The sequence below is a fragment of the Lynx rufus genome, unplaced genomic scaffold, assembly GCF_022079265.1.
Source record: "Lynx rufus isolate CCGP_SWC_20201006 ecotype Redwood Valley unplaced genomic scaffold, mLynRuf1.p SCAF_7, whole genome shotgun sequence".
Classification (NCBI taxonomy): Eukaryota; Metazoa; Chordata; class Mammalia; order Carnivora; family Felidae; genus Lynx; species Lynx rufus.
The window spans coordinates 83,612,419-83,637,528 of NW_025814889.1; the positions used below are offsets into that span (position 1 = coordinate 83,612,419).

General features: G+C 46.7%; 1 protein-coding gene across 25 annotated transcripts in view; it reads right to left on the reverse strand.

Moving 5' to 3' along the window:
* Window positions 1–427: 427 nt before the first annotated feature.
* The window catches only part of R3HDM2 (R3H domain containing 2), a 161,448-nt gene continuing 136,765 nt past the window's right edge, over window positions 428–25,110 (reverse strand). For 12 of the 25 annotated variants that reach the window (XM_047065832.1, XM_047065835.1, XM_047065837.1 and 9 more), the window contains 13 exons: window positions 22,854–23,086; window positions 20,327–20,502; window positions 15,859–15,960; window positions 13,269–13,511; window positions 12,806–12,932; window positions 12,384–12,544; window positions 11,780–11,934; window positions 10,329–10,429; window positions 4,979–5,148; window positions 4,434–4,581; window positions 2,957–3,054; window positions 2,499–2,583; window positions 428–1,430 (listed from right to left, as the gene is read on the reverse strand). In XM_047065832.1, coding sequence (XP_046921788.1) covers window positions 1,090–1,430; window positions 2,499–2,583; window positions 2,957–3,054; window positions 4,434–4,581; window positions 4,979–5,148; window positions 10,329–10,429; window positions 11,780–11,934; window positions 12,384–12,544; window positions 12,806–12,932; window positions 13,269–13,511; window positions 15,859–15,960; window positions 20,327–20,502; window positions 22,854–23,086 — 2,140 coding nt within the window. In that variant the 3' untranslated portion in view covers window positions 428–1,089. The remainder of the gene's footprint in view (window positions 1,431–2,498; window positions 2,584–2,956; window positions 3,055–4,433; window positions 4,582–4,978; window positions 5,149–10,328; window positions 10,430–11,779; window positions 11,935–12,383; window positions 12,545–12,805; window positions 12,933–13,268; window positions 13,512–15,858; window positions 15,961–20,326; window positions 20,503–22,853; window positions 23,087–25,110) is intronic. The other 13 variants (XM_047065843.1, XM_047065846.1, XM_047065844.1 and 10 more) reach the window with 4 other exon arrangements.

A 25,110-nucleotide genomic window follows, 5' to 3' on the forward strand; every position in this document is an offset into this window, starting at 1 on the left:
CTCACCCTCCACAGCTCAGCCAGGAGGGCCCGAAATGAGTATCACAGAATTAACATAGTGGAAGGAACCTCAGAGATAAGCAAGTTAGTTCAAGTCTCCTATTTTACTAATAAAGAGTCAGACAGAGGTCAGGAGTTGCAAATGGATGTGCTTGATGAAACCACACTTAGTGGCAGAGTTGGGAGAGCCCAGAACAAAGGTCCCATTAGAGATCCAGCCATCTATCAGAATCACCATGTACAAGGAGGAGGATGGGATGCAGGGAATAGTGTTAGGAAGGTATGTGTGCATATGTTAAAGAAAACATGAAATTTCTCCGACAAGCTGTGGGGCTGTACCTACCTAGGACCTCCAACCCCCACCCACACCGGGTCAGCAACAGAGAAACAGGGACTGACGTCCAGTGACAGATTTTTTTTTTTATATTTAAAAACAAAATCAACCTCCCCCCAAATAACCCCCCAAACAAACAAAAAATCAGATTAAATAAAATTTACAGTGAATATACCCAGCAAACATCTGTATGTGCAATTAAATACTGTCTGTTACTGCGGCACGAACCTCAAACAAACAATATACAAGTGTTCTGGGAGGTGGGGGAGGCCCAAGTTTTAACTCTTTGGGGTTTGGGGAGACAAGATGGGGGAAGTGAGAGAAAGGGGAAATCAATTTTGCTTTTCTTAATTCTGTCCATATAAATATATTCATAAAGACCAGAAATGAAAAGGGAGCTTGGGATGGTAGAGGAGATCGAATAGGGGAGCATGGGACCCTCCCAATTCTACCTGACCAAAAAATATGAAAAAAATTAATTTCATGGTGGGAGAAGAGATAAAAAATGACAGAAGAGGATGGGAAGGAGAGGGCAGCAAGGGGGGCCAACCAGGGAAAAAGAAGGGATCCATGGCAGGGGAGCGAGGAGTCCAGTGCCAGTGTGAGTGTCTGTTTCCATCTTCATCCCCACTGTCTTAGGCTCCAGTTCAGTGTCTGTCACCTTTCTTTCTGCCTCTGTCCGTAGTCTGTCAGGATCCCTCGACTCCCTCCGCCCTGCCCCCACCCCTACTGTGCCGGTCCCTTCCCCTCCTCCGTTTATTGGGAGCTGGCTCGCTCCAGGATCCTCAGGTCATAGTTCTTTTTGGCCACTCGAAGTTTGAAGCGACTCACGGAGTTGTTGAGGCGAAGGGAGGCATTCTGGGCAGCCAGGGGGCTGGGAAACACAGCCACGATGGTGTACAAGGCAGCGAGGTCCGCGTGGCGGCCATTCTCAGCAGTCCCACCGTTGTCCCCCCCGCCCCCGCCAGGCAGCCCCTGAGCATCCTTGAGCCACTGGATCTTGGCGCCAGACATGGCAAGCTGAGTGAAGAGTTTGTCCGCCTCAGTCCGAGTGATGCCCTCAGGGAGATCTGTCACCTCCAGCACCCGGCCCAGGACTGGAAGGGGAGGAGAGAGGACATGGTTGTGAGAGGTGACAGTACAGAGGACTGGAGAGCGGCCAGCAGAGAAGCAGGCAGCTGATCCAAGTCTATAGATGACATCCTCAAAGCCTGGCTTTGCCCACTTAACCCATTCCTCCTTCCCCAAATCAAGCCAACACCCCACCATCTAGGCAACTAGGAGAAACAAAGAAACCTTTTTCTTCTCTTGGACCAGAGATGTAGGCAAGAAGAAACTGGGGATCAGAATCCTAGACTTCAGATCTGGAGACCTACACTTCAGTTCTTCCACAAAGTCAGTAACCCAAGCTGAAATATACCGCATAGTCCCCCTCACAGAGGCTGGCCCAAAGAGATCCCTCTTTCTTATCATCTAGGGAAGTCCATTTCCCTTCCTTTCCTAAATAAGCAAACCACTCTGAATAGGGGTAATCGGGTGGGTGCCTGGGTGGCTCAGTCAGTTAAGCACCCGACTCTTGATTTAGGCTCAGGTCATGATCTCACAGTTCGTGAGATCAAGCCCTGTATCAGACTCTGCAATGACAGCATGGAGCCTGCTTGGGATTTTCTCTCTTCCTCTCTCTCTGACCCTCCCCAGCTCGAGCACACACACGTGTATGCTCTCTCAAAATAAATAAATAAACATTAAAAAAAAAATAGGGGTAATCTGAGAGACCTTGTATGCCTAGTGTGGAAGGCCTGCAAGGGGGCTACTCCCCCATTCTCTTGTCAAACTTCTCCTTAAAAAGGCCTAGGACTACAAGGTAGATATCCTAGATTAGGGTCAGGACCACTCCCACAAGACTCTCTGTTAATAGGCTCAGCACCATTGACCATTGTTGTTATTCTCAATTTTTACCATCACCTTTCCAAGCACCTGAAATGGCTTGGTAAGGAAGACTGAGGGAGATACTTCAATTCCCCAGTTTCTCCCTGCTCTTGAGTACCAAAGAGTCCTATTTCTACTCCCTACCCTAAGCTGGTTTTTCCCACTGGTCCTGGGCTGGTGATGCAGGCTGAAGGGGTGAGCACCTTCTCTTGGGGATTCAGTGTCTTGTCACTCACCAACGTCTGTTGTCCCCAGGTCAGTGGAGGCAGATTTGAGTGCTTGTCTCTTGCTCCGGTTTCCATGCTTCAATCCACTCTGTCCCTTCAACATTCAAAAGATAACTCTCATCCCAGGTAAACAATACTGACTGCCTTGCATTCTAATGTCTGTCTGAGAGATTAAGGAGCAGTACCCAACCCTGAGAACTCGCCCCACCAGGCAGGCGACTGGCCAGAGTGGCCACTGAGAAACAAAGAGTCCCTCCTCCTTAGCATTGGGGATGGGTGGAAAGACTGAGTGTGGGAGAGGGGTAAGGCATCCCCACTTTGTCCATTCTCACTGTGCTATGTCCCCTGTCCACCCCGTTGGTTGAGGTGGATGGCACAGAGATGGGGCCATCCTGGATGGATCCTCCTGGGTGGGGTGGGGTGGGGAGGGCTCTGACGGTCCTCAGGCTGACGGTGGACACCCTCACCTGATGTACCGTGTACGTCGACTGGCCATGGAGCAAGGGAGGGCAGATGGACAGATTGTACTGTAATGGCTGGCCCAAGAGGGAGTAGCGCCCATCACCTAGGGAGGAAGAGCAGATGGTTTTCTGGGAGTTAGAACTTCATGGTATGACTTTTAGGAAACTTTAGAGGGCTTTGGAGATAGATGGCAACAATGCATGCTATTCTTACTTCTTCTATGATAAGAGTGCCCATGTGACTGACTGAAGAGTTGTCTCTCTGCCTAAACTGCTTGGCCCTCAGCTGTGTATCTCATGCAAATGGGGCTTTTAGGTTCCTTTATTCTTAAAGAAGGGCTCTGTCCACTGCAGACAAAAGGCCCAGGAGAAAATCTATAGACCCTTATGAATATGTTTCTTTCATTTCTTTCTTCCTTCCTTCCTTCCTCTCTCCCTCTCCCTCCCTTCCTTTCTCCCTCCCTGCCTCCCTCCCTCCCTTTCTTTCTTTCTCTTTTTCTTTCTTTCTCTTAGGTAATTTCTATGCCGCAAATGGGGCTTGAACTCACGACCTTGAGATCAAGAGTCGCACGCTCTACCGTCTCAGCCAGCCAGGTACCCCTAATTTCTTATATAGATTATCCTACCCAAACCCAGGGCTCAAGTTTTGGATTCGCACTGCGTGGCAATATAGTGTAGTGGATAAGATTACAGGCTTGGTGTCAAACTGTCTAGGTTCAAATCCTGGCTCTGTTACTGGAAATGATAGGTTGGGTATGTTTTCATCTCATTAGTGTTGCTGAGTAGGCTAAATGAATATAGGACACACAAAGCACTTCCAGTAATGCTTCATATATATCCAGTACCATAGTGTTACCTATTTGTGTTGATAAATGTTAGATTTCAGAGCACTTTAAAGTTTTTACATCATACTCCCATCTGATTTTTATACTGCTTGTGACAGCCAAGGCAGAAACGGGTAAGATTATTTCCATTCTATGTGTGATTAACCCCATTTTATAGATTAGGAAACTGAGGTCTGGTTCCAAGTTTAAGTAACACGCTCAACTCACAAACCTAGTTAGTAGTAGAACTAGAACTCAAACCCAAGTCTTTTTAACCCAACTCCAGTGTTCTCTCTTCTAAAACCATACTGTTTCTGACACAGCCCCACAGTCCCAGTCCTTAGGCTCAGTACCAATGTTTTAAAGTCTTTGGTTCATTAGAAAGTTCTGTGAGTTTCTTTTCCCAGCTCATAGTCACCCACCTACCTTACTTGGTAGTAAATACTAAATATGTAAAGGAGGTCTGCAGTAAGCTGACTATGGGCAGCACTAAAGAGGGGCAGGGTCTAAACAGGGATGTTAAAGGAAGAGTTGGCTCCCAGAGTTGGATGACCAGGTGCACTGTTTTCCTGCCTGTTGCTACCATCTGGATGTCCTCACTTGGGAATGGGCTGTGAAGGGTGAATTTGGCAGCAGCCAGCTCTAGTCTCACCCCTTACCCTGTGCTGGACCCCCAGGCCGGGGGAACTGTGTGAGGACAGGAAGGGGACTGAGTCCTGTGCAGACATTGCTGAGGCTGGTGACAGGAGAGGGTGCTGGAGACTGGGTAGGAGATGTGACAGGGCTGCTGCTCATTTGTGTGTTGGCCTGTAGGAGAGAGGAGCACACATTATATACACACCAAACATCCTCTGGATATACCTATGGCTTAAAATTCACCTCACTCAGAAAGCGTCTCTTGCAGAACTCTGCCAAAGCCCGGCTGCTCCTTTCAACAGCCCCCTTCGTCCCTAATTAATACCTATTATTTTAATATCCACCTTTGACACAGTGCTTTAAGCATTGTCTTAGCATTTTCAAGTATGTCTCCCTTAGCTCTTAGGCTCCTTGAAAGAAGAGGCTCTCCTCTCTTTCTTATGACTCTCCCAGAAGAGCACCCAGGGACAGACATGTACAAGAGGCTGCTCAGTCAATGGCAAAGATTATTCCCGGAGAAGAATGCGGTCATCTCCTTGCCAAGACAACACTGGTTTGTAGGACTCACCTGGGGGCTGCTGTCAGGATTGTACAGGTCTCCAGGCTTCTGCCCACGCTGGTCCATGCTGTAATATTTACAGTGACTCCACTGGACCATGGATGGGTTCTGGGGGGGCTGGGGTCCATTAGGGACGTTCAGCTGCATGACCACCACGCCTGGTCCAGAAGGTGACACTCCTGAGTGGCAGGAAGAAAGGAGCTAGTTGTGAATTCAAACTATATTGTGACCTTCCAAGTAACCCTGAGTGTGAAAGCCAGTAAACAAATCTACCCACTTTGCCTCAGGGTCACTTAAAATGTGTCTTGCCAGGAATCTGAGATAGTTGCTAATTTAGTTTCTGACTCCCTTCTCCCTGAACCAGTGAAGTCTGAGTAGAAGAGACCTGAGTCCCAGATGCCAATGCTCTCCTGGCCTTCACCCGGTGAGGGGTACTTTGGTATGCTTGGCAGAAAACTACTCCATTCTGTCAAAGTTGGGTATTACCAAATGTCCAGGTCAGATTGCTCAAATGTCTGGGCATGGTACAGGTCCCAGTCTGGGGCCTGGGCCAGGGCTGCAGGCACGTGCAGGTTTTCTGGTAATGGCTGAAGATAGGTCAGTGATCTCTGGTTGCTCTGGAGAAGATGAGTGCACATAGCTTCACTAAGTCAGGCCAGGAAGCACTTCTTGGGCAAGGGTGAGTGAATTAGGAATGGCATGGAGCTGTAGGTCATATTTAGTAAATGACGAACAATTCAAGGTGCAGAGGCACAGCGGTTATGCAGGAGAAGCGGGAGATGAGATTGTTTATGCATTCACTCAACATTTATTGAATATTTACTGTGTGCCAGGTCCTATGCTGGGCACTGGGTGTACAACAAACAAAAGTGGTCCTTGCCCTTAATGGAATGGACAGTCTATCAGGGAGTCAGATAGTAAGCAAACAGCTGGCGTCCAAGTTTGAAGCACGTTCTAGTAAGGGTCTTTATCATGTAGGTGTTAGGAACAGAACTTCAGAGAGCTAACTCAAGTGGCCAGCTGTACAGTGGCTTAAGGGAGGGAGGGGCCAGCAGCAGGACGAAGAGTTAGAAAGCTACTGAAAAATAGCGAGGAGGTCCTGAATTAGACCAGTGGCTGCAAGGAAGAGTGGGAGGGTCAGACCCTCCGAAGCTTTTGCTGACAGGTTCAGGTGACTGACTGGATGTGATCCTGAAGTTTTAGCACAGACAACCAGGGGTAGCCTTACCCTCTGCTGGAGAAGCAAAGAGCTCAGTGTGGAAGAACATGAAGTCCTGAATCTTGCTCATGGTGAAAAGCAAGGTAAGGGATCAGGGAGAAGCAGTTTGAATGACAGTCCCTGCTGGGAGGGATGGGCAGGAGTTCTGCTTCCCCACAGGGGATTGTGCAGACTGAGAGTTTGCTCTTGACCTCTCAGGCTCTATGTGTGTTGAGGGACAGGTTGAGTTCATGTGTGTGCGGCGGTAGAGAAATGGGACTGGAGGCTGCCAGCTTGAAAACCTGCTGCAGTGCTGCCGTTTTCATGCCTCGGTGCTCTTAGGCTGCCACTGCTGCCGCCGTCACGTTGCTTCCTGTGACGGGAAATGTTGCAGCCTCTGCCCTGGGCACCAGTCATGCTGGGAACTGAGCACGATTGCTTTTCTCGGGTAGCATCGGTCAAAGGGAAGGAAAAGAAGCGGCGGGAGGCCTGAGAGCAGCTCAGGAGACGCAGCATCTGTTGAACCCTATTCTCCAGTCAATTTGTGGCCCCCCACCCTCTGGGGTTCATCTAATCAGAGAGCACAAATACTCAGAGCGACAGGCTCGCCTCTCCCCATCCTCTGCCACAGGGGACAGGGTATTCATCAGCGTGGCTTGTAGGAGGGCCACCAGAAAATCGAATAGCTGTGGAGTGTCATGCATTTAACAACTCCCCCCGTACTGTAGTTGCTCTGGGCATTTTTTTCCCCATCCTAAGAGCCCCACCTGCTCCAACATCCTCTACCAACAAAATTGCAATTGACCTTATTCAAACACCTCATTGCTACCTGAGGGGGCCAACACAAAAATAATCACATCTGCAGCTTTCTAGAAGGCGGCTCATAATCTGAGCCTAGTGCCTCAGGCCAGGAAAGGGTGGGGGACATGTGAGTGTGCAGGGTGTGGGCATAGGCAAGGCGGAAGATCTTTCTAATACCAACATGTAGCCATAAGGAGCTATTAGAGGGCTCAAGGGGAGGGGGAAAGAGAACAAAGCCCTCATATATTTTCTCTGATCCCAACAAAAACAAAGGCAGGGTTCTCGGTCGGTGGCAGCCTTGGTCCTCCCCACACTGAGTCCTCCCCCGCTGGCCTGAAGCATTGTTCCTTCACTCAGCCGGGACGCAGAGCACTACGCTGATGAGCTGATTTTTATGCTTCTCTTCCTCAAGCCAAAAGCAGGTGGCATCCGTTACAGCTGAACTGTCGCTACTTTTTAAATGGATGTGACAATAAAAAAAGAGAAAGAAAAAGAAAGGAAGAAAGAAAAAAAGAGAGAAAACCACCCTATTGCCCAGTGACAACACTTCCAGATAATCAGGGGAGGGCTGAAGTGGGAAGGGGGAGAAGGGGGTTGAATAAGGAAATCAATTTCAGCCTGAAAGCTCTGAAAGGAGAGGGGACGTGTGAATGGCTTTTTAAGTGGCATCATTAAACCTGGGCAGAAAGGTCGATTGGGCAGAGCAAACCGCATAAATACAAACAGATGACATTTATGTCTGGCAGAATTGGTTTTTGTTTAGTTGTTATGGTTTTTTTTTAATCACTGAGGTAGAAGACTCATAAGACTTCTTTCTTTTGCCACCAAGAATCAAATCTATGGAAAGGAATGTCCAGAGAAATAATATCCACAGGCATCTTTCCCATATTACAGGATAGAATCCAACAATATCTTGGTTTTTTCCCCCTCTTTTGGTGAAGGGGAGGAATATCTTCAGGGAGTGGGAGAGAAAGGAGTTAGTCCCAGCTTTGGAAACCCCTCAGCTACAAAATGAGCCAGTAAGTATGTGAGAGGCTATTTCTGTATATACCTCACTCTGGCCATGGTGCTGTGTCACTGTGAGTTGGGAGTCTGTGTGTGTACATCATTGCCATTTCATGTCTGTGTGCATCTTCTGCAGACATGCACCTCTGTAGAAACCTCAAGGGACCTGCGGACCATCATTTTAGTAGGAAGAAAAGTGTTTCCTGGGGTTATAATGCTATCCAATATCATAGTGGAAGAATTAAGGTCCAGGCCTGGGGGTAAACTGGGCAACCACAAAAATGTATTAATAAACCAGAACAGTTGTTCCAAGAACAGCCAATCTTAATCCCTGCCTTTATTTTTGGAAAAGTGACCATGTTGCTACATGGGAGAAAGGCGGGTGACTGTCCTTTGAAGGTGACATAGCAGCCCTTGTGGGCTATGCTGGCCTTCTATCTTCCTAGTAAGAGGTAAACTGGAAAGGAAGGAAGAAGCAGCACTTGTTTCTTTTCTTCCACCTCCTCTTATATTTCCATGAGTAGAGACTGAAGACTTTTAAAATCGATGATGTGGTGTGTATATGGGTTTCTTAGGTGACATGGATGGAACAGGAGGGGGGCGGTCCCATCATCTAGGAAGAGTACAAAGGATCAGAGAAGTCTCAAATCAATTAATCAGGATAGTTTGGAAGAAAGGACATATAACAGGAACTTCCAAAGTAAGGAAACTAGATGATGAAGAGGGCTTCCTCCATTTCTATTGATCTGGGAAGAGTCCAGATGATCTCCTTCCAATCCCAGCCCAGACCTCTGGTGCTGCCAATTTTCAGAACAACAGCTGTTCCGGTTTGCTTAACCTAGCACTAAGTCCAGAGCAGGTAGTGAAAAATTCTTCTCACTTGGTTTGTTTCAGATTCCAAGACCTTGTATCTGAAGATGAAGAGACACAACCACAGAGACCCAATACATATACTGATATACCACGAAGGATTCACATAAAAATGCACATACAAGTATAACTATTTGCACATACACACACTTGTTTTAACAAGCAAGAGAAAATGCCCTGCAGTAGTAAGCACCACCAGAGGCTACAGCGGTTCTTGGAGCTGATTTCTACAATTTCCATATCCTGCTGGGAATTTCAAGGTCAAGTGCCCCCGGTGGACACTTAGGAGAAACAGCTACAGACCAGGAATGTAATAAAGGGTAAAGGCTGTTGAATTTAAAACCTCTCAGCCTGTGAGAAAGCCACGTTTGGTCTGGATGAAGGCAGAAGTCACTGCTCCTTGAAGGTAAGAAGAATTGATCCTGTCTTATGAGCAAGATTAATTCTGGAATTCACTCCACAGCATCTAACTAAGAGTGCGAAAACTCTTATGTGAAAATCTTATTTCTAAAATGGGAAAAACCGTCAAAATGCTTCCCTCTCACCAGAAGAGGGCACTCTGATATCCCACAACAGAGCAGAATGGGGATGGTTGGAGGCTACATTAAGATCTCCTCCCCACTAGAACCCCTGAAGCTGCTTTAACTGCAGGGTAATGCTGTGTCAGGGTTGGGTAAAAGGGAAACAAACAAGGGTAGCTGTACTTGGTTTGCTGGGAGAGTCCTTGGCAGAGGCAGAAAGAGACAGCCTGCATGGCATAAGCCTATTCACCTGATAGCTGTCCCTTCAAAGAAGGCCTTTAGCTATTTAACATGATATTCATTTATTTCCCACTGGAGGGAAAGGAGTAGAGTACAGAGACCTGTTGAAAGTGTGATATTGAGGATGCAGCATGGAAGGCAAAAGACCCTAGTTCAAGGTCTACGACTGTGACCTCAGGCAAGTCATTTATCCTCTTTGAGTCTTAAATTTCCTCTTCACAAGGTTCTGGTGAGAATTAAAATGACACAATGTATGTGAGCACAAATGAAAAGCAGCTAAACAAATCTAAGATAGGACTTAAAAAGCATTTTATCAGCTTCCTCACACTCACAACCAAAAAGTAAAGCTGTCTATAGGAAGAGTGAGTGCAGGAGACAGAGGTAAGCACTTTGTGTCTCAAAGGCATGTGAGTGGTGAGTGTAATGCTGGTTTCGGAGGGAAGGAAAAAAAGAAGAAAGAAAAAAAAACCCCACAAGGAACCCAATAAAGTATGTGGCTTCCCAGGGATAGGATGGGGCAACCAACCTCATCTCTCACGAGGTCAACTTTAGCACTCCTGGAAAAACACCAGTCAGGACTCTGGTCTTTTCTTGTGATGGTGTTATAGCTGGGGACAGAGCCAATCCAGGAACTCTCCCACCCTTCCCAGCTCTAGAGCACAAGTCTTTCAGCAGTGTTTGCTCTTGCCAGTACCCAAGACCCTCTAATTCTTTATCCTCTTACCTGAGTACTGCTGTGGCATCTGTGGTGGACTGCAGGGAGAGGGAGACTGAGGCATCTGGTACTGCTCAGAGCCGGGAGGCTGCAGAAACCCTACAGAAGGGCTGGGGGATGAAGAGAGTAGGGTTAAAGTGGCGGAGGGAGGAACACAGCTCCTGGCAACCAGCTGCTGCTTCCCAGGCCTCCCCTGTGGGAAGCAGAGGCAGCTTCCAGCCATTCCCAGACCAATTTGCCATGCAATTTCTAAAATCACTCATCAGTTCAAAGTTAATTATATATATTTGTACTTGATCATCTTTCAATTAGGAAGCTGCTAATCAGTGCTACAGATGGAATGTTAGTGACACATGCTCTTCCCAACAGTGTGGAAACACCAGACATATCCACGTGCACACATGCGCACGCGCGCACACACACACACACACACACACACACACACACACACACATTCTGAGAAACACGAAGTACCAAAAACAGACACACAGTGCTAGAGAGGGATGGGCAAAAAAGAACTAAGGAGATGTGTGATTTAGGATGTTTACATAACAGCAGAGTTACCTAAAGAGAAGTGGGGAAAAACCCTCACAAACTCAAGATAAGGTGGAGACATACATACAAAAAGTAGTGAACATATACACTGAGAGAAATACACAGAAATACATATAGGCCCAGACTTGACTTCTAGTCCCAGCTCTACTTCTAACTAGCTGGTTGACTTTGAGTAAGTTTCTTAACCTCCCTGGCTGGAATTTCCTCATTTGTAAAAGAAGGGAGAAAAGGAAAACAAGAGGAGTGGATTAAATATTTCTAAGGTGTCTTCTACCTCTAAAATTCTATCAGGTATGACCTATACTAAGATATATATAAATAGATACACCATCTGAGATTCATCCATGGATATAGAGTTACGTAGAAAAATTTACATATATATACTCCAATTTGCATCTTTTAATTTTTTTTTTTTTTTTTATTTTGAGAGAGAGAGAATGTGCACATGCAGGGGAGGGGCAGAGAGAGAGGGGCAGGGGGAGAGAGCAGGCTATGCACTGTCAGCGCACAGCCCCACTCGAGGCTTGATCTCACGAACCATGAAATCCTGACCTCAGCCGAGATCAAGAGTCAGCTGGGCTCAACCGACTGAGCCACCAAGATGCCCCCAAATTGCTTCTTTTAATGATGAGCAATCTCTATCGTATAGTTCTAAATCCCACTGATTAGAAAAAACAAAAAATGGGGGAGATGATGAAGCCTCTGTCTTTGAAGCAGGAATTTTTTTCTGCTGATGAGCTCTTATTCACATGTCAAATCAAAAATGAGACAAGGAGAATGAATTTCCTCATATTCTACCTGCTTTAGGGCACACTGGAATCTCTACCCTTGCCCTTCTTTCTTAGGTCAGTGGAAATAGCTGCTGGTCTATGGCAGATGGGCCCTGACTCGCTGGGAGTCCTCACCTAGTACCGTTCTGCTGAGCCGGTGGGATCATGCTGTAGTACACTGGTACGCCCCCTGCTGGGAGTGCCCCTTGCACAGATTGGCTCGCAGGGACCAGCATGGGCTGCTGGAAAGGCGGCTGGACCACATTCTGCGAGTCATTACCCACTGGGACCTGGATAGAGATGAGAAGAGAATGACCACTTGTACTCCTAATGAGTTCATCCAGACAATGGCCAAATAAGTCATCACTAGACTAGGACACTAACTTCCTTCCCTACCTTTCGAGACTCCTCCTACTCACCTCATCTGCCTAAAGAAAATACATACAGAGCTATCTCCCTTTAGGCATCTGATGCAGAGAAAGGAGCCTGATTTCCTTTAGATCTTACTTTTCTGGGCCATATACTCATCTGCATGGCTGTATAAAGACCAAACAATTTAAGTAAAGACTCTTCTCAGAATCTTTGGGCTTTCTCTCAGAGGAAAAACACCTACAAATTCTAAGGGGAAAGTGAACAGTATTTTAGTGTTGGGGTTGTCACACTGGCTAACGTGGGAGACTGTCTTCCTTTTCCTCATCCCAAGGACTGGGTGATCTTTCCCAGTACAGAATGTACCCACTTGGTAAGAAGGCAGTGGAGTGTACTGAACCACCAGGCCTTGCATCTGGCCCCCCATGCTGCTCCTCTGGTTGCTGAGCAGGCCCTGGTTCTGTGGCTGCTGGACCCCAATCATGCCTTGGTAAGCCGCCTGCTGCTGGTTAGGCATCATGGGCTGTAAACCTAGGGACGGGCAAGACACAGAAGACATTAGCTTAGCATGGTCTCAACAATGTTTAGGAGGTCGCATTCTCTCAGTAATTTCCCTTCTCCTGTCTATTTTACCTTTTCTTTTTCTGAAGATCCTGGGTTCCTTCTGGGACTAATCATTCCTGCTGTTCTTTTTTTTTTTTTTTTTTTTTTAAACAAGGAAGGTACTACTCTCTTTCCCAGTCTCTGCCCTTCCCCTATTCACTGCCTTCTTACACCAGCAGTTCCTCTTACCAGGCTGCTGGGATGGCTGAGGCAGCTGTTGACCACGTTGGGGGCTGTAGGCCACCGGGTGAGAGAGAGGTCGATATTGCTGGTTGGAGTTAGGATACTGTCCAGGGGGATAGTAAGAAACCTGGATCTATGGTGAGAGGAAACAGATATGTGAGAGGGGCCCTTACATTCAGCCCCAACATCCCAACTATGAAATACATCAGGGTAAATAGCCAGAAATCTGTAGAGATATTTGGACCTGCAATTGCAGAATTCATATACCAGTATGAAACAGAACTGGAAGGATTTATGTTATAGAGAAAGACGACCTTCCGACTAGAAAGACAACTCTCAAATGCAAGGTGAGGTAATGGAAGTGGGGATAGGTACGTCCTCGGCTCTGTCTAAACTAGAGGAAGAAAGAAGGATCGTAATCGTGGACAAACTCAATTAGTGATTTTAGCTGGGAGCCCATGCTGCTCACCTGTTGAGGGGGCTGCATGTAGCCCTGGGGCGGCAGGACTTGCTGAGTAGGAGGCGCATGGCTAGAGGGGGAATAGTTGGATGTGGGGAGGGGCTGTCCTGTAGAAGCCATGATGAAGCTAGTCTGCTGAGGGTGCTGGGAGATAAGCTGGGGCTGGAACAGAGCTGAGGATGGGTCAGCTGCTTCAGTAGAACCTTGACGGCTAAGGCTCATTTGTCCAAAGGGGTTGCTGAGGTCATCTGCCTGTTGAGAGAGCAAGGGAGACTCAAGGACTGAGGTCATATCAAGCCCCAAGTCTTTGGCTTCAACACAAAAACAGACAGACAGACAGCTATAGCAACCCCCTCTACAGCCTTCCTTCCTTACACCAATTTGGGACACTCCTGCCTCCATGCCCTAGGAGGCGCTTTTTAGCCCTAAGCTTCTGTCATGTGGTGTTTTAAATTGCTATGAACTGGGGGTGCCCGGCTGGCCCAGTCGGTGAAACGTGCAACTTTTGATCTTGGGGTTGTGAGCTCAAGCCCAACATAGGGTGGAGAGATTACTTAAAAATAAAATCTTAAAAAAAATTGCTAGGAACTGAACAGCTGTGTAAAGCCCAACTCCAGAACCGGACTCCTTACCACATAACAATGGCCACGGTGACTCTGATCTTTATTAGAATTGGTCCTAGAGAGATGGGAGCAACAATACAACTTTCTATATATATATATATATATATATATATATATAAAAACAGGACAAACTAATGGGTTAACAAGAAAAAGATTGTAAGTCCTTCTTTTCCGGTCTTCCAGTCTCCAACCATACAAAAGGCCCTATATTGCCATAAATCCTGTTTTTATAATAAAGGACCTAGATAAGTAACACCTCGAATGGATTAGGGATGGTTAGGTTCTCGTGGCTCCCCAGCTTTGCCTATGCAGCGAAAGGACTGGTGGGCTCCCCCTCCTGCTGCTTATCTCCTTACTCGCTCCTCTTGAGGTCATTTCCACCTCTGTTCGCTGACACTTGCCTAGAGTTCTCCTGCCCTTCAGGAACTACTTCCAATTCTCACCTCTGAAAGGAGGCCAGGCTGAGTGGCCAAGGTGAAGGGCAAGGAGGCTGACAGGCTAGTCTGTAATTGCCTCCTCGCTCAGCCTTCTTCTCTAAGCAGCAAGAGGGATGGTGTTCTGCCTCTCACTTGTATGATGATAGGTTAGAATTTGTTAGCTTCCTCTTTCCTTCTGCTTCCCGGACGGTAGTTGACACACACACACACACGCGCACACACACGCAGAGCAGGACTTCTTTTGAAAGAGGAACTAGTAGAAAGAAAAGGCAATGCTTTCCCGTGGTTTCACTTAATTTTCAGGAATCTGATCTTCAAGTTAGCTGTTCTGCTACCTTAGTGAGCAGGAATAGATGATAAGAGGACTGGATTGCAGATAATTTTGAGGTCTACATTCCAAAACTTTTCAGAATGGAGATATAGGCGGAAGGAAAGGGGATTCTAGTGAAAAATTAGAAGGGTGTGGGGTGCCTGGGAGGCTCAGTTGATTGAGCAGTTGACTTTTGGTTTCAGCTCAGGTCATGATCTCACGGTTCATGATTTCAAGCCCTGCATCAGGCTCTGTGCTGACACAGTGCACAGCCTGCTTGGGATTCTCTGTCTCCCTCTTTCTTGGCCCTTCTCCCACTCGCTCTTGATCTCTCTCTCAAAATAAATAAATAAACATTTAAAAAACCAAAAACCAGACAGGTGTGGTTAACACAAAATTAAAAATAATCAGGGCTCTGATAACCATGATAAAAGTTATCAACTATGGGGCGGGCACCTGGGTGGTTCAGTCGGTTAAACACAGAGGACTCTTGATTTCGGCTCAGGTCATGATCTCAAGGTCATGGGACTGCGCCCCAAGTCAGGCTCCTCGCAGAGCATGGAGCCTGCTTGGGATTCTCTCTCTCTGCCCCTCCCCTGCTCATACTTTCTTTCTCTCTCAAAATAAACAAACATTAAAAAAAAAAGATGTTAAGTTAAAAAAAAAGTTATCAACTATGAGGTGGATCAGGTCTTCATAGGATTTGTAGCTAGGGTACAAACAATTTAAACAGCATGTGCTATGCCGCGGAAATGGAGCTTTTTTTTTTTTTTTAAATATAAAATAACACAGTAACATAGGGGAACATTTTAAGTTTGGACCGATGATACCAAACAAATCTGCAGTTGTGTTTTTACCTTCAAAGGAAATGACAGAAAACCATCCTATATGGGATAAACTGGGTTCTTCAGACATATCCAGGGAGGAGGAGGGATGAAAGATGCACACAGTAGAAAGACAAGGAGCCCAGGTTAGAGCAATATCCAATTCTGTACCTCTCCTGAGACTCAAGGGAACCAGCGCTCCTCTCTTACATTTAGGCATCTTTTGATGCCACAAGTGCTGGGATGAGGCCACCAGAATGGAACATAGCTCATCCTATGCTGGCCCTTTGCTCAAGAAGATATGCCTTTTAACATGGCCCTCCAAAAAGTACAGCTGCTTTGTCCCAGACGGACCCACAGACATACCACACATGGACACGACAAAAAGGGGAAAGGAGTTTATACCATGTTGTACTGCTGGGGCGGAGAGACTGGCAGAAGGACTTGGGGACAGGAGCCTGGAGAGAACTGAACAGGCTGCGGAGAGGGCTGCAGAGCTGGGACTGGCTGTGGACCAGCAGAGAGGCATGTGGAACAGGGAAGAGAAAAGGGAAGTGCAGGGAGAGGCAGGGGGAGGGAGGGCAGAGGTGGGGAGGGAAAGGGGAGGAACAACAAGGTTAATCATAAAAAAATGTCACATGAAGAGCAAGGCTACTGAGCAGACTGGAGACCAAGCCCAGGACAGCCTGTGGCTTTCGCATCCGCATCGGCGACAGATACGCAATCTCTCCTATCAGGAGAGGCCTGCTGCAGTGCACACTCCACCCATTAGCTACTCAGAACTCTGCAGTCGTTGAGAGCAATCTTAGGACTCTCAGAGCCGGTGTGTCTGCTGCTTGATTCCAAACACGGCTTTTCCCAAAGCATTTTTTCTGAACATACGATCCCTGGGGAGCATGACCATAACCCTCCTTGAATGCCCACTTGAGAAGGGATTCCTGCTTTTGTAGGAGGGGTCATCCAAGGTCTGGCTCAGCTTTCCCGGCCACAGTCCTGATTTCACACCACAGCTCTCCTGGAGGAAGAGCTCATTCACAAGGATCGTCTCCCTCCCAAGGGTACAGAAGGAAGTAAGAGCCAGTTTATGCCCAGTTCCAGCTACTTCCTCCTGCTCCATGATTGTTCTGTGCTCCTCCAGGCTGTGAGGGCAGTATGAAAAATGCCCCCATAAGCAAACAGGGAGGGATGTGGAATAAAATATAAATAGCCTTGCTTTAGATTTTGTTCCTTTAGTCCCTTCACTAGCCTCAAGCAGGAGGATTTGTTTATTAGGAACATGATGTGTTCTAAACCAACTAATGGGGAGTTATTTTTTTTCTATCTTCTTCCCCTCCAGCCATTTCAATCACTTCTCCTGGAGAATCGGTTCTCTAGCTGTAGCCCCTGGTGGTAGATGAGGTGGGAGAAAAGGAGAGAGGCTACGAAGAGAGGGGGAAATAACATTTTATACGTTGTCTCATTTACATACATATCTCATTACAGACTCACAGTAATCCACAGGGAGACAGGATCGCTTGTATTTGCAGTTAAGGTAGTAAGGCTCAGAGAAATTCAGTCACACGTCCAGGATCACACATCTAATGTGGCAGAGCTGGGATGGGAACCTAGTTCTGCCTGACATATTCTTCCCACTCCACTGTCAACAACAGTAGGGAGCGGGTGAAGGAAGAAGTTAAACAGATTTACACATTGTTTTGTTTGTATGATTCTCCTCCCTCCTTCCAAATTTAGAGTATTAAGAGGTATCAGGGACCAAGGTGTCAATATCGTCTTTTGCCATATACTTCCGGGAGACTCTTTCATAGAGGGGACTAGCAGTTCTGGAGGCAGAGTCCGGGAATTAGAAGACCTCCAAAACAGAGAAAGCTCCTGATACCTAGAGTTTGTTGAAAATAAAATGTAAGTCATCTTGGTTAAGAAAAAGCTCCTGAGAATCCCCTGTGAGACTGGGGGAGACATTACCGCAGCCTTGATAGACTCCCAGCTCTCCTGGCATGCCATGTTCTGTGAGCCAGTGGCATTTCAAATGTAACTGCTGGCCAAGCTGCTCAGCATGAGCTCCTTGTGCTGGTAGCTTTTAAACACGTGTTCTATTACCCTGATCCTCTCCTTTCTCTTGGGGAAGGGTCTACTATGCTTCAGATCTTACATCCTTTGGGGGAGAAGGGGTAGCCATAGGTACAGCTGCCTGTTTTCCTCACATTTCTTACACATTTGAGTAAAAAGTAAAGAGGGAAGAAATGATGCTCCTCTCGTAGGCCTCTTTTGACTGAAGAAGAGTAGTGGTAAAAGTATGTGTCTCAGTGCTATTTTTAGGTTCTTCCACCACTACCCTCAGCGACAGTTCTCAGACAGTCTCAAACACCAGGGCTAGGGAGCTTCCGAAATACCACGAGGAAGCCAAAGACTGGCCATGAGGGATATGACTGCCACCTGCTGGTGAATTCTGGGCTAGATCGCTGGCTCTGGGCTGCCTGACTTGATTCCCAGAGGACTCCTCCTTTTCAAGTGGTCCACTCTACCTTAGGTAAACACAGCAAAAGGTAGCCACTGGCCCTTTAATTCTCAACCTCACCCCTTGGTTTTACATAGGGAGGTCTGCTCGGACAGCCTGCCAGGAAGGGAAAGTTTAACATAGTTTCTAGCACTGTCCCCAGGCCTTGGAACACAGAGCTTTTCTTGCTATTTCTCCGAAAGGAAAACCTTTAGAGTCAGCACGGTGGCATGTATGTGTGTGTGGTTCCTTCCTTCATCCCTGCACTGTTGCAAACCATTTGTGAAACTAAACAATAAATATGCTGGGGCTCAGCACCTTGAGACTGGAGAGCCACCAGTCCTGAGAGGGAAAAAGAGAAAAAAACAAAGAAAGAAAAAGACAATAGGAAGAAGAAGGCATAGAGAGAGAGGGGGGAAAGTGGAGAGGAAAAAAAAGGAGGTATAAACAGTGGGGTGGCGGAGGTGCCTGGGTGGCTCAGTCCGTTAAGCGTCCAACTTTGGCTCAGGTCATGATCTCACAGTTTGTGGGTTCGAGCCCCGCGTCGGGCTCTGTGCTGACAACTCAGAGCCTGTATCCTGTTTTGGATTCTGTGTCTCCCTCTCTCTCTGCCCCTCCCCCACTCTCTCTCTCTCAAAAGTAAATAAACATTAAAAAAATAAATAAATAGTGGGGTGGTGGTAGTATATTAGTCACCATCATTAAGTGCTTCAGGGACACCAAAACTTAAGCAGGAAAAGATCTTTTAGTTTGGAGTTTGTGATCACAGTTAACCTTAAGAATGGATTTCTGAGGAAACAGAGATCTCCAATCTACAAGGCCTAACCTAGTACCATACCTCCTGCAGGAGATCAGTCAATATCAATGACTGACTCACAGAACCTCATGATCCAGAAGCAGGGCCAGAATCTGAGTAAAAGTTTGGGATTTAGGGCCAGACACCTAGACATTCTAACATTTTTTCAGTCCCAAATGGTTATTCTAGTGATCTCTTTATTCCTTTCCCACTCTTGTCTGTTTCTAGATATGGATGGAAGTAGGAGGCAGATGAAGACTAAGACGGAGAAAAGGGAGGAAGACTGTATTAAAATACACACATTTTAGAAAACTCAAACACTGGGACCTTAGAAAACTGAGGCACACACAGAAACACAGTAGGAGATACCCAGAGAGAGAGAGGTGTACCCATTTATAGGTCTGAATGAAGACACAAACGGAATGCACACACTTGTGCCACACCTCTGTACAGAGTGAGGTAAGCTGACATGAATGAGACTTAATGAGATAGATGGTGATCAAGCAAGAACAAAAGTCAGAACTCTAGAGAAACTGACTTAGGGGCCAAGATAAAGGCCTGGAATGATCTGCATGTGGGTTACATTAAGACACAAAGCAGGGTTTCCTAGATGATTACAATATCAGAATGGGGTAATACGGGGCCATCCTGGGCTCTCTGCAGTCTAGTTTCCAGTTCCTGGGGTGTTAATGCTTGTGATTTGCTTCTTTTACCTATGGAAGAGATAGAGCTGATGCCAAGCTGAACTGACTAAGCCCAGAGGCGAGGGAGCCTGGGAGGTGCAATGAGAAGAACTGTAGCAGTAGAGTGCAGACATACGGGCTTTCTGACTGGCAGAGACCACCGCCAGACATACCCCAGGATACAGGATGGACTCCACTCATGAGCAGCTCTGCTCAGAGTATCAGGGAGACCTGAACCTACAACACTGATGTCCCAGTTTAGAATAGGCTCGGATTCTGATGCTGAAGACTTGTGTGATCTCTGCAGAAAGGAAACTTCACGCAAACCCTACTTGATATTAATATCTACCAGTCCAGCAACAGAAGGAGAAAGAGCTCTTTTGTGGCATGGGAAACAAAGACAACTTTGGGGGGATTGTGCCTTATGGCATATGTATGGAAGGGGTCTTGAGTAGATTTCCTTTTTTCAAACCCCAATCCATAAATATGTGTTTGCGGGTCAACAGTCACATGAATACATCCAGCTGGTTATGGTGAGAGCCATGATTTTTTTCAAGCTCCATATATGGATGCAGTGAACAAAATCGCCTTGCTAATTACACAGGATGTAGAGGGAAATGGGGTACAGCAGAAATGTGGAATGGGGTAAAAGATCCCACTGGCAATTCTCAGGAAGAAAAGGAAGAAACAGAAGGCAAAAAGCTCCCAGGCTGACTCTAAGAGCACTTTGGCCAAACCCTTACCTTACTCTTCTCTCCCCACAACTAACAAATAAGAAACGGGGGAGCGAGTGGCAGGTCTCCAACAACAGATCTTTCCTGCCACCCACAGCACAACAGACATGACTGTACTTCCAGAGCTTGCTTGAATCAGAGCGGAGGGGCTCTGCTGGTGACTCACCTGTGAGATCATGTGATTATTCAAGGGTGGCTGTTGCTGAGGCGTGGGTGGGAGCGCAGGAAGTTGCTGCGGCTGTGGCTGTGGCGGCTGCTGCTGGGCAGTACAAGGGAGAAGGCCCCGGACAGACTGGGATGAGGTGACCTGGTTGCACACTTCTGGGGCACCTAGCGCCAAACCTAAGGCAAAGAGGAGACCCACCAAGAGTTGTAAGCACCAGCCGTGAACATGCCACCCTTGGACATGTAGGGTGCTACTCCTGCTCTGCTGTTTCTCTTCACTTCCCTTCTGTCCATTCCCCCACTGTCTTGGGAAGATCCGTGAATGAGCACAGATATGAATGAGCAGCTGCCCTGCTGATGGGAGTCCTCATCTTAGCAGGTGTCTGTTCCCCGGGAACAGTAAACACCGCACCCGTCGATACTGGATTTTGGAATTGAACAAAACGTGAGGCTGACAAGCTGCCTCCGCTGAAGTACCGAGAACCTGTCCAACATGACCAGACAGCTGAGAACATGACTATCTGCTTCCTGGGAAGGTATAGATTCCCAGTCCTGTAAGAGACCTGGCTTCTCTTGGATTTCTCCTCAACTTGCAGCATTTCACAGGAGTTGCTGAGAAGGCAATCTGGCCTTTCCAAGCACTTGCCTGTACACACACATACGCACAACTGTCACCCAACTATTCTTCCCACTTCCAGGCTCTTCAAGTCATGCACGCATTCACACAAAATACTTCTACTAAGTATCTGCTATGTGCTAGGCATTGTATAATGAGCTGAGGACTCAAAGGTTAAGAGAACACAGTCCTTTCCCTTAAGCAGCACAGGATCTTCCGAAAGGAGATGGACGTTCACACAGCAATTACGATCTGATAAGGATAAGGGATGCATCAGTGATATGAACAAAGTTGTACGGAAGCAAAGATGAGAAAGCAGTAACTCACTTAAACAGGAAGTGGGAGGAGAAATGGATTTGCAGGATGAATAGAAGGCTTGTTAGACCAAGGAGGGATGAAGCTAATATCATATTCAAGAAATGGCTGGAGGGCCAGAGGAGGAAGGATATCTGGGAGTAAGACTGAGATGGCAAACGGGTCAGGAAGCAACGCTACATTAAGTCATTCGGATTTTATTATGCCAGGAATGCAGAAACATGAATGTTAATTTTAAGAGACGACTGACACGATTAGATCTGTGTTTTAGACTAGTAAACCGGTTCTAAAAGGGCTAAGGGTGGAGCAGGGAAACTAGCTTGGGGGCTAGCGTCATACCTAAATAAAAGAAGATAAAGGCCTGGATAAAGGCAGAGGCAGTGGGGTTGGAGAGGAGGTAACAGAGAAGGCCATCAGAGACCTAACAGAGGCAGAATCTTCACCACTACTGATGTCTTCTGAGGACAAAACCTACAGAACTTCTGGGATGAGATGCAAGGATTCTTCAGAGATGGGAGGAGGGTGAAATGGAGGCCCACTGGGTATAAAGAGCTAAATACCCCCTGCTAAGAAAGAGTACAATAGGAATAAATGGAGGAGGTTACATTGCACATCAGGAGAGCTGAAGGGTGGTTACAGGGCTGGCATGTGGAACATATGCTCCTCCTCAGTGACTGGGCTCCAGGGAAGCAGCCACAGCATCTCTTGCAGTTGTGGCCTATCGGTTGCTACCAATTAATTACAAACAGCTCAACTCCAAAGGTTCCTTCTGCTCAACCAACCCTCTTTATAATCTCAGAGGCCACAGAATGAAAGCAGTATCATTCTCATCTTAGCATATAACTTGAACTTGGGCTGACAGGGATGTCCAACCTTGGTCAGAAATAAGATAAAATAATCCAATCGCAACCTTTTATTTATTTATTTTTCCAATTAGGAAAGAAGGTTTGAAAGAAAATTGGAGAGAGGAATCAAAAAACAGGGGATCCAAGAAATCAAATTTCTCCTCATCTGGCTATGTTAGCTTTCCAGGACACTATACTGTGAGAAATGTTTTGTTAGAAGTAAGTATCAGTGATTTTTTTTTTTAATTTTTTTTTAAGTTTATTTATTTTGGAGACAGAGAGAGACAGAGCATGAACGGGGGAGGGTCAGAGAGAGAGGGAGACACAGAATCGGAAGCAGGCTCCAGGCTCTGAGCTGTCAGCACAGAGCCCGACACGGGGCTTGAGCTCACGAACCGCGAGATCATGACCTGAGCAGAAGTCACACGCTTAACCGACTGAGCCACCCAGGCGCCCCTCAGTGATTTCTTTTTAAACATTTATTTATTTTTGAAAGACAGAGAGAGACAGAGTGTGAGTGGGGTAGGAGGAGACAGAGAGGGGAACACAGAATCCGAAGCAGGCTCCAGGCTCTGAGTTGTCAGCACAGAGCCCGATGCGGGGCTTGAACCCATGAACCGTGAAATCATGACCTGAGCCGAAGTCAGGTGCTTAACTGACTGAGCCACCCAGTGCTCCAAACATCAATGATGTTTTAGAGGAGACAAGCAAGAAATGATGAGCATGACACTGAAGGACAGAAGCTGTAGTACCTGGCCTGGAGATCCTTCCTGCACTGCCACCTTTACTGCTCCCGATGCTGTCCCCTCGGGTGAGGATAGAGATTCCACTGAAGCTGCTGGCTTTGGTGACAGGGGGCCGCATGCTCCGGACAGAGCCGTCAGAGTCTGTGCTGCTCCAAGGCCGTGGCTCCAGGGATTTGAGTTCGCTGTCTGTGCTGCTTTGGCGGCTGCTTGAGGTTCGGCTCAGCCCCTCACGGTTCCCCCTGCAGAGACCACAGTGGTCAGAGCACCCCCCACCTACCACTTCGGCAGAAGGGCTAGGAGAGAGTTCATTTCTATTCCTTCGATAACAAAGAAGGGGTGAGGGTTGGGAGGAGGATGGACACTGATTTCTTGTTAGTTGGCTGGCCAACCAAGACTTGCTGGGAGCAGACAGAACAAGATCCAGTACAGTAACAAAGAGCACAGGGGCAAATCTGGAAGACAGTGCGCTGGCAGCTAATTCAATATGAGACCAGAGGTGGATGGGAAACCATATACATGATGCTGAGATTGGCTGCGGTCTCTTCCCCTGCCCCCGCAGGGATCCCACACATGCAGGAGATAGTGGGGAGCAGAGGGGTACCACCTCCTTCTAGGAGTTCTTAAGACAAAAGGACTCCTAGAAGCTACTATTGCTAGAAGGCAGGGGTAGTAAATCAAGTAAAGATCAAGTAAATATGCCCTTGGGACCCAGGATGGCAAGCAGCAGGGGGCTCACTGTGCCCACCTGCCACCATATTAATAACCCTATTGCCCCAGGCAAGGCACAAGGCTATTGAGAAGAGGGACTCCTCCTCTCTTATTTTTCTCAGGAAGCATCAGGGTTATCCTGATGCTGTAATCACTGCCTAGGATCATAAACAGTTGTCCTCAAGACAGATGGGGTTGACCTAAAAACCCTAAGTCTTACTGAGCCCTTACTGCTTCTTAATAAGCAACCAAGAACCAGGAATTTTCCTTTCATATCTCCCACCCCCAGTAAGTTCTGAACTAAAGAAACCAAAGGCAACAATTACAAAGGTTTTGGTATATATACTGGGGAGCAGGTGAGCAAAAATCATAGTAGCTTGGGTTCCCTCCTTTGCACTACCATCCCACCTAAAGCAAATACAAACGCCATCCAATCCCCTTAGTTTCAAAGACACGAGGCTCAGAGTTATTCTCATTAAAAAAAAAAAGGTGTTTTCTTATGAGGGTAATATTAAAGAAAATACCTTTCTTTATTAGAATACCTGCTCCAAAGGTACTGTAGGGAAAATGGGCAAAAATAAAGACTAGGGTCACTATTTTAAGTTTTGGTCAAGGCAATCATGGTGGGCTAAGAACAAACACACTGGCACAGCTGGCTAGGGACATGCTAATTCTTCTCCGAATCCCAAGTGGATATATATATATATATATATATATATATATATATATATATATATATAAATATATATATATATATATATATATAACCTCAGTGCTTCTCTCTATGTAGGAGTAGAGAACTGGAAAATATCCCTGTCTCCCTAAAACTTTATCCCTTTGTCTTGGGAATGTCAAAAGTAGAATGGGAAACAAGAAAGAAACATAAATCAGGGGCTCTCCAGGAACAAAACCAGACCTGAAGTGAGAGCCAATAGCTCTGACTCAATGGACAAAGGCAAGCCTACTGAGAGGACTCAATAAAGATGTGTCTGTTTATGGGGCAGCGAATACAGCAATGGCAATGGGTGAGATTAGAACTTGAATTTTACAAGACAAGTCCTAATGGACTTTTACACCTAAATCAAACACAGCACTATCTTTTAGGACAATTCTCCCATTAACTTTCTCTTTCTACTAGAGGTAAACAGTGAATGAGTCAACTTTAAACCAAACACCCTGGGAAGCTTGAGCCAAAGTGGCAGCACTTCTGTACTCATCCAGTTCCCCCAAGACGATGATGCCCAAGTGTTCGAAATGTGGCTAGTCTGATGGTCTAGCCAGGGTTCGTACACTACACCCCCAAGAGTTAGGGAATCTGAGTTGTGTATTGGCCAGGAAAGAGATCAGTTTTTCTTCTCTACAACTAAACCATGTCTTTCCACTTCACTAAACATAAGGCAACTAGGGAAAACTCCCAGACTCAGTTCTAAGCCCTGGATTGGGCTATGTGTGTGTGTTGGAGAGATGGGGGTACAGGACAGAGAGCATTCACACTTCATACTCCTGTAAAATCAAAGCTGACCTAGCTTTCATGAGTAGATTTATGATGGTGAAA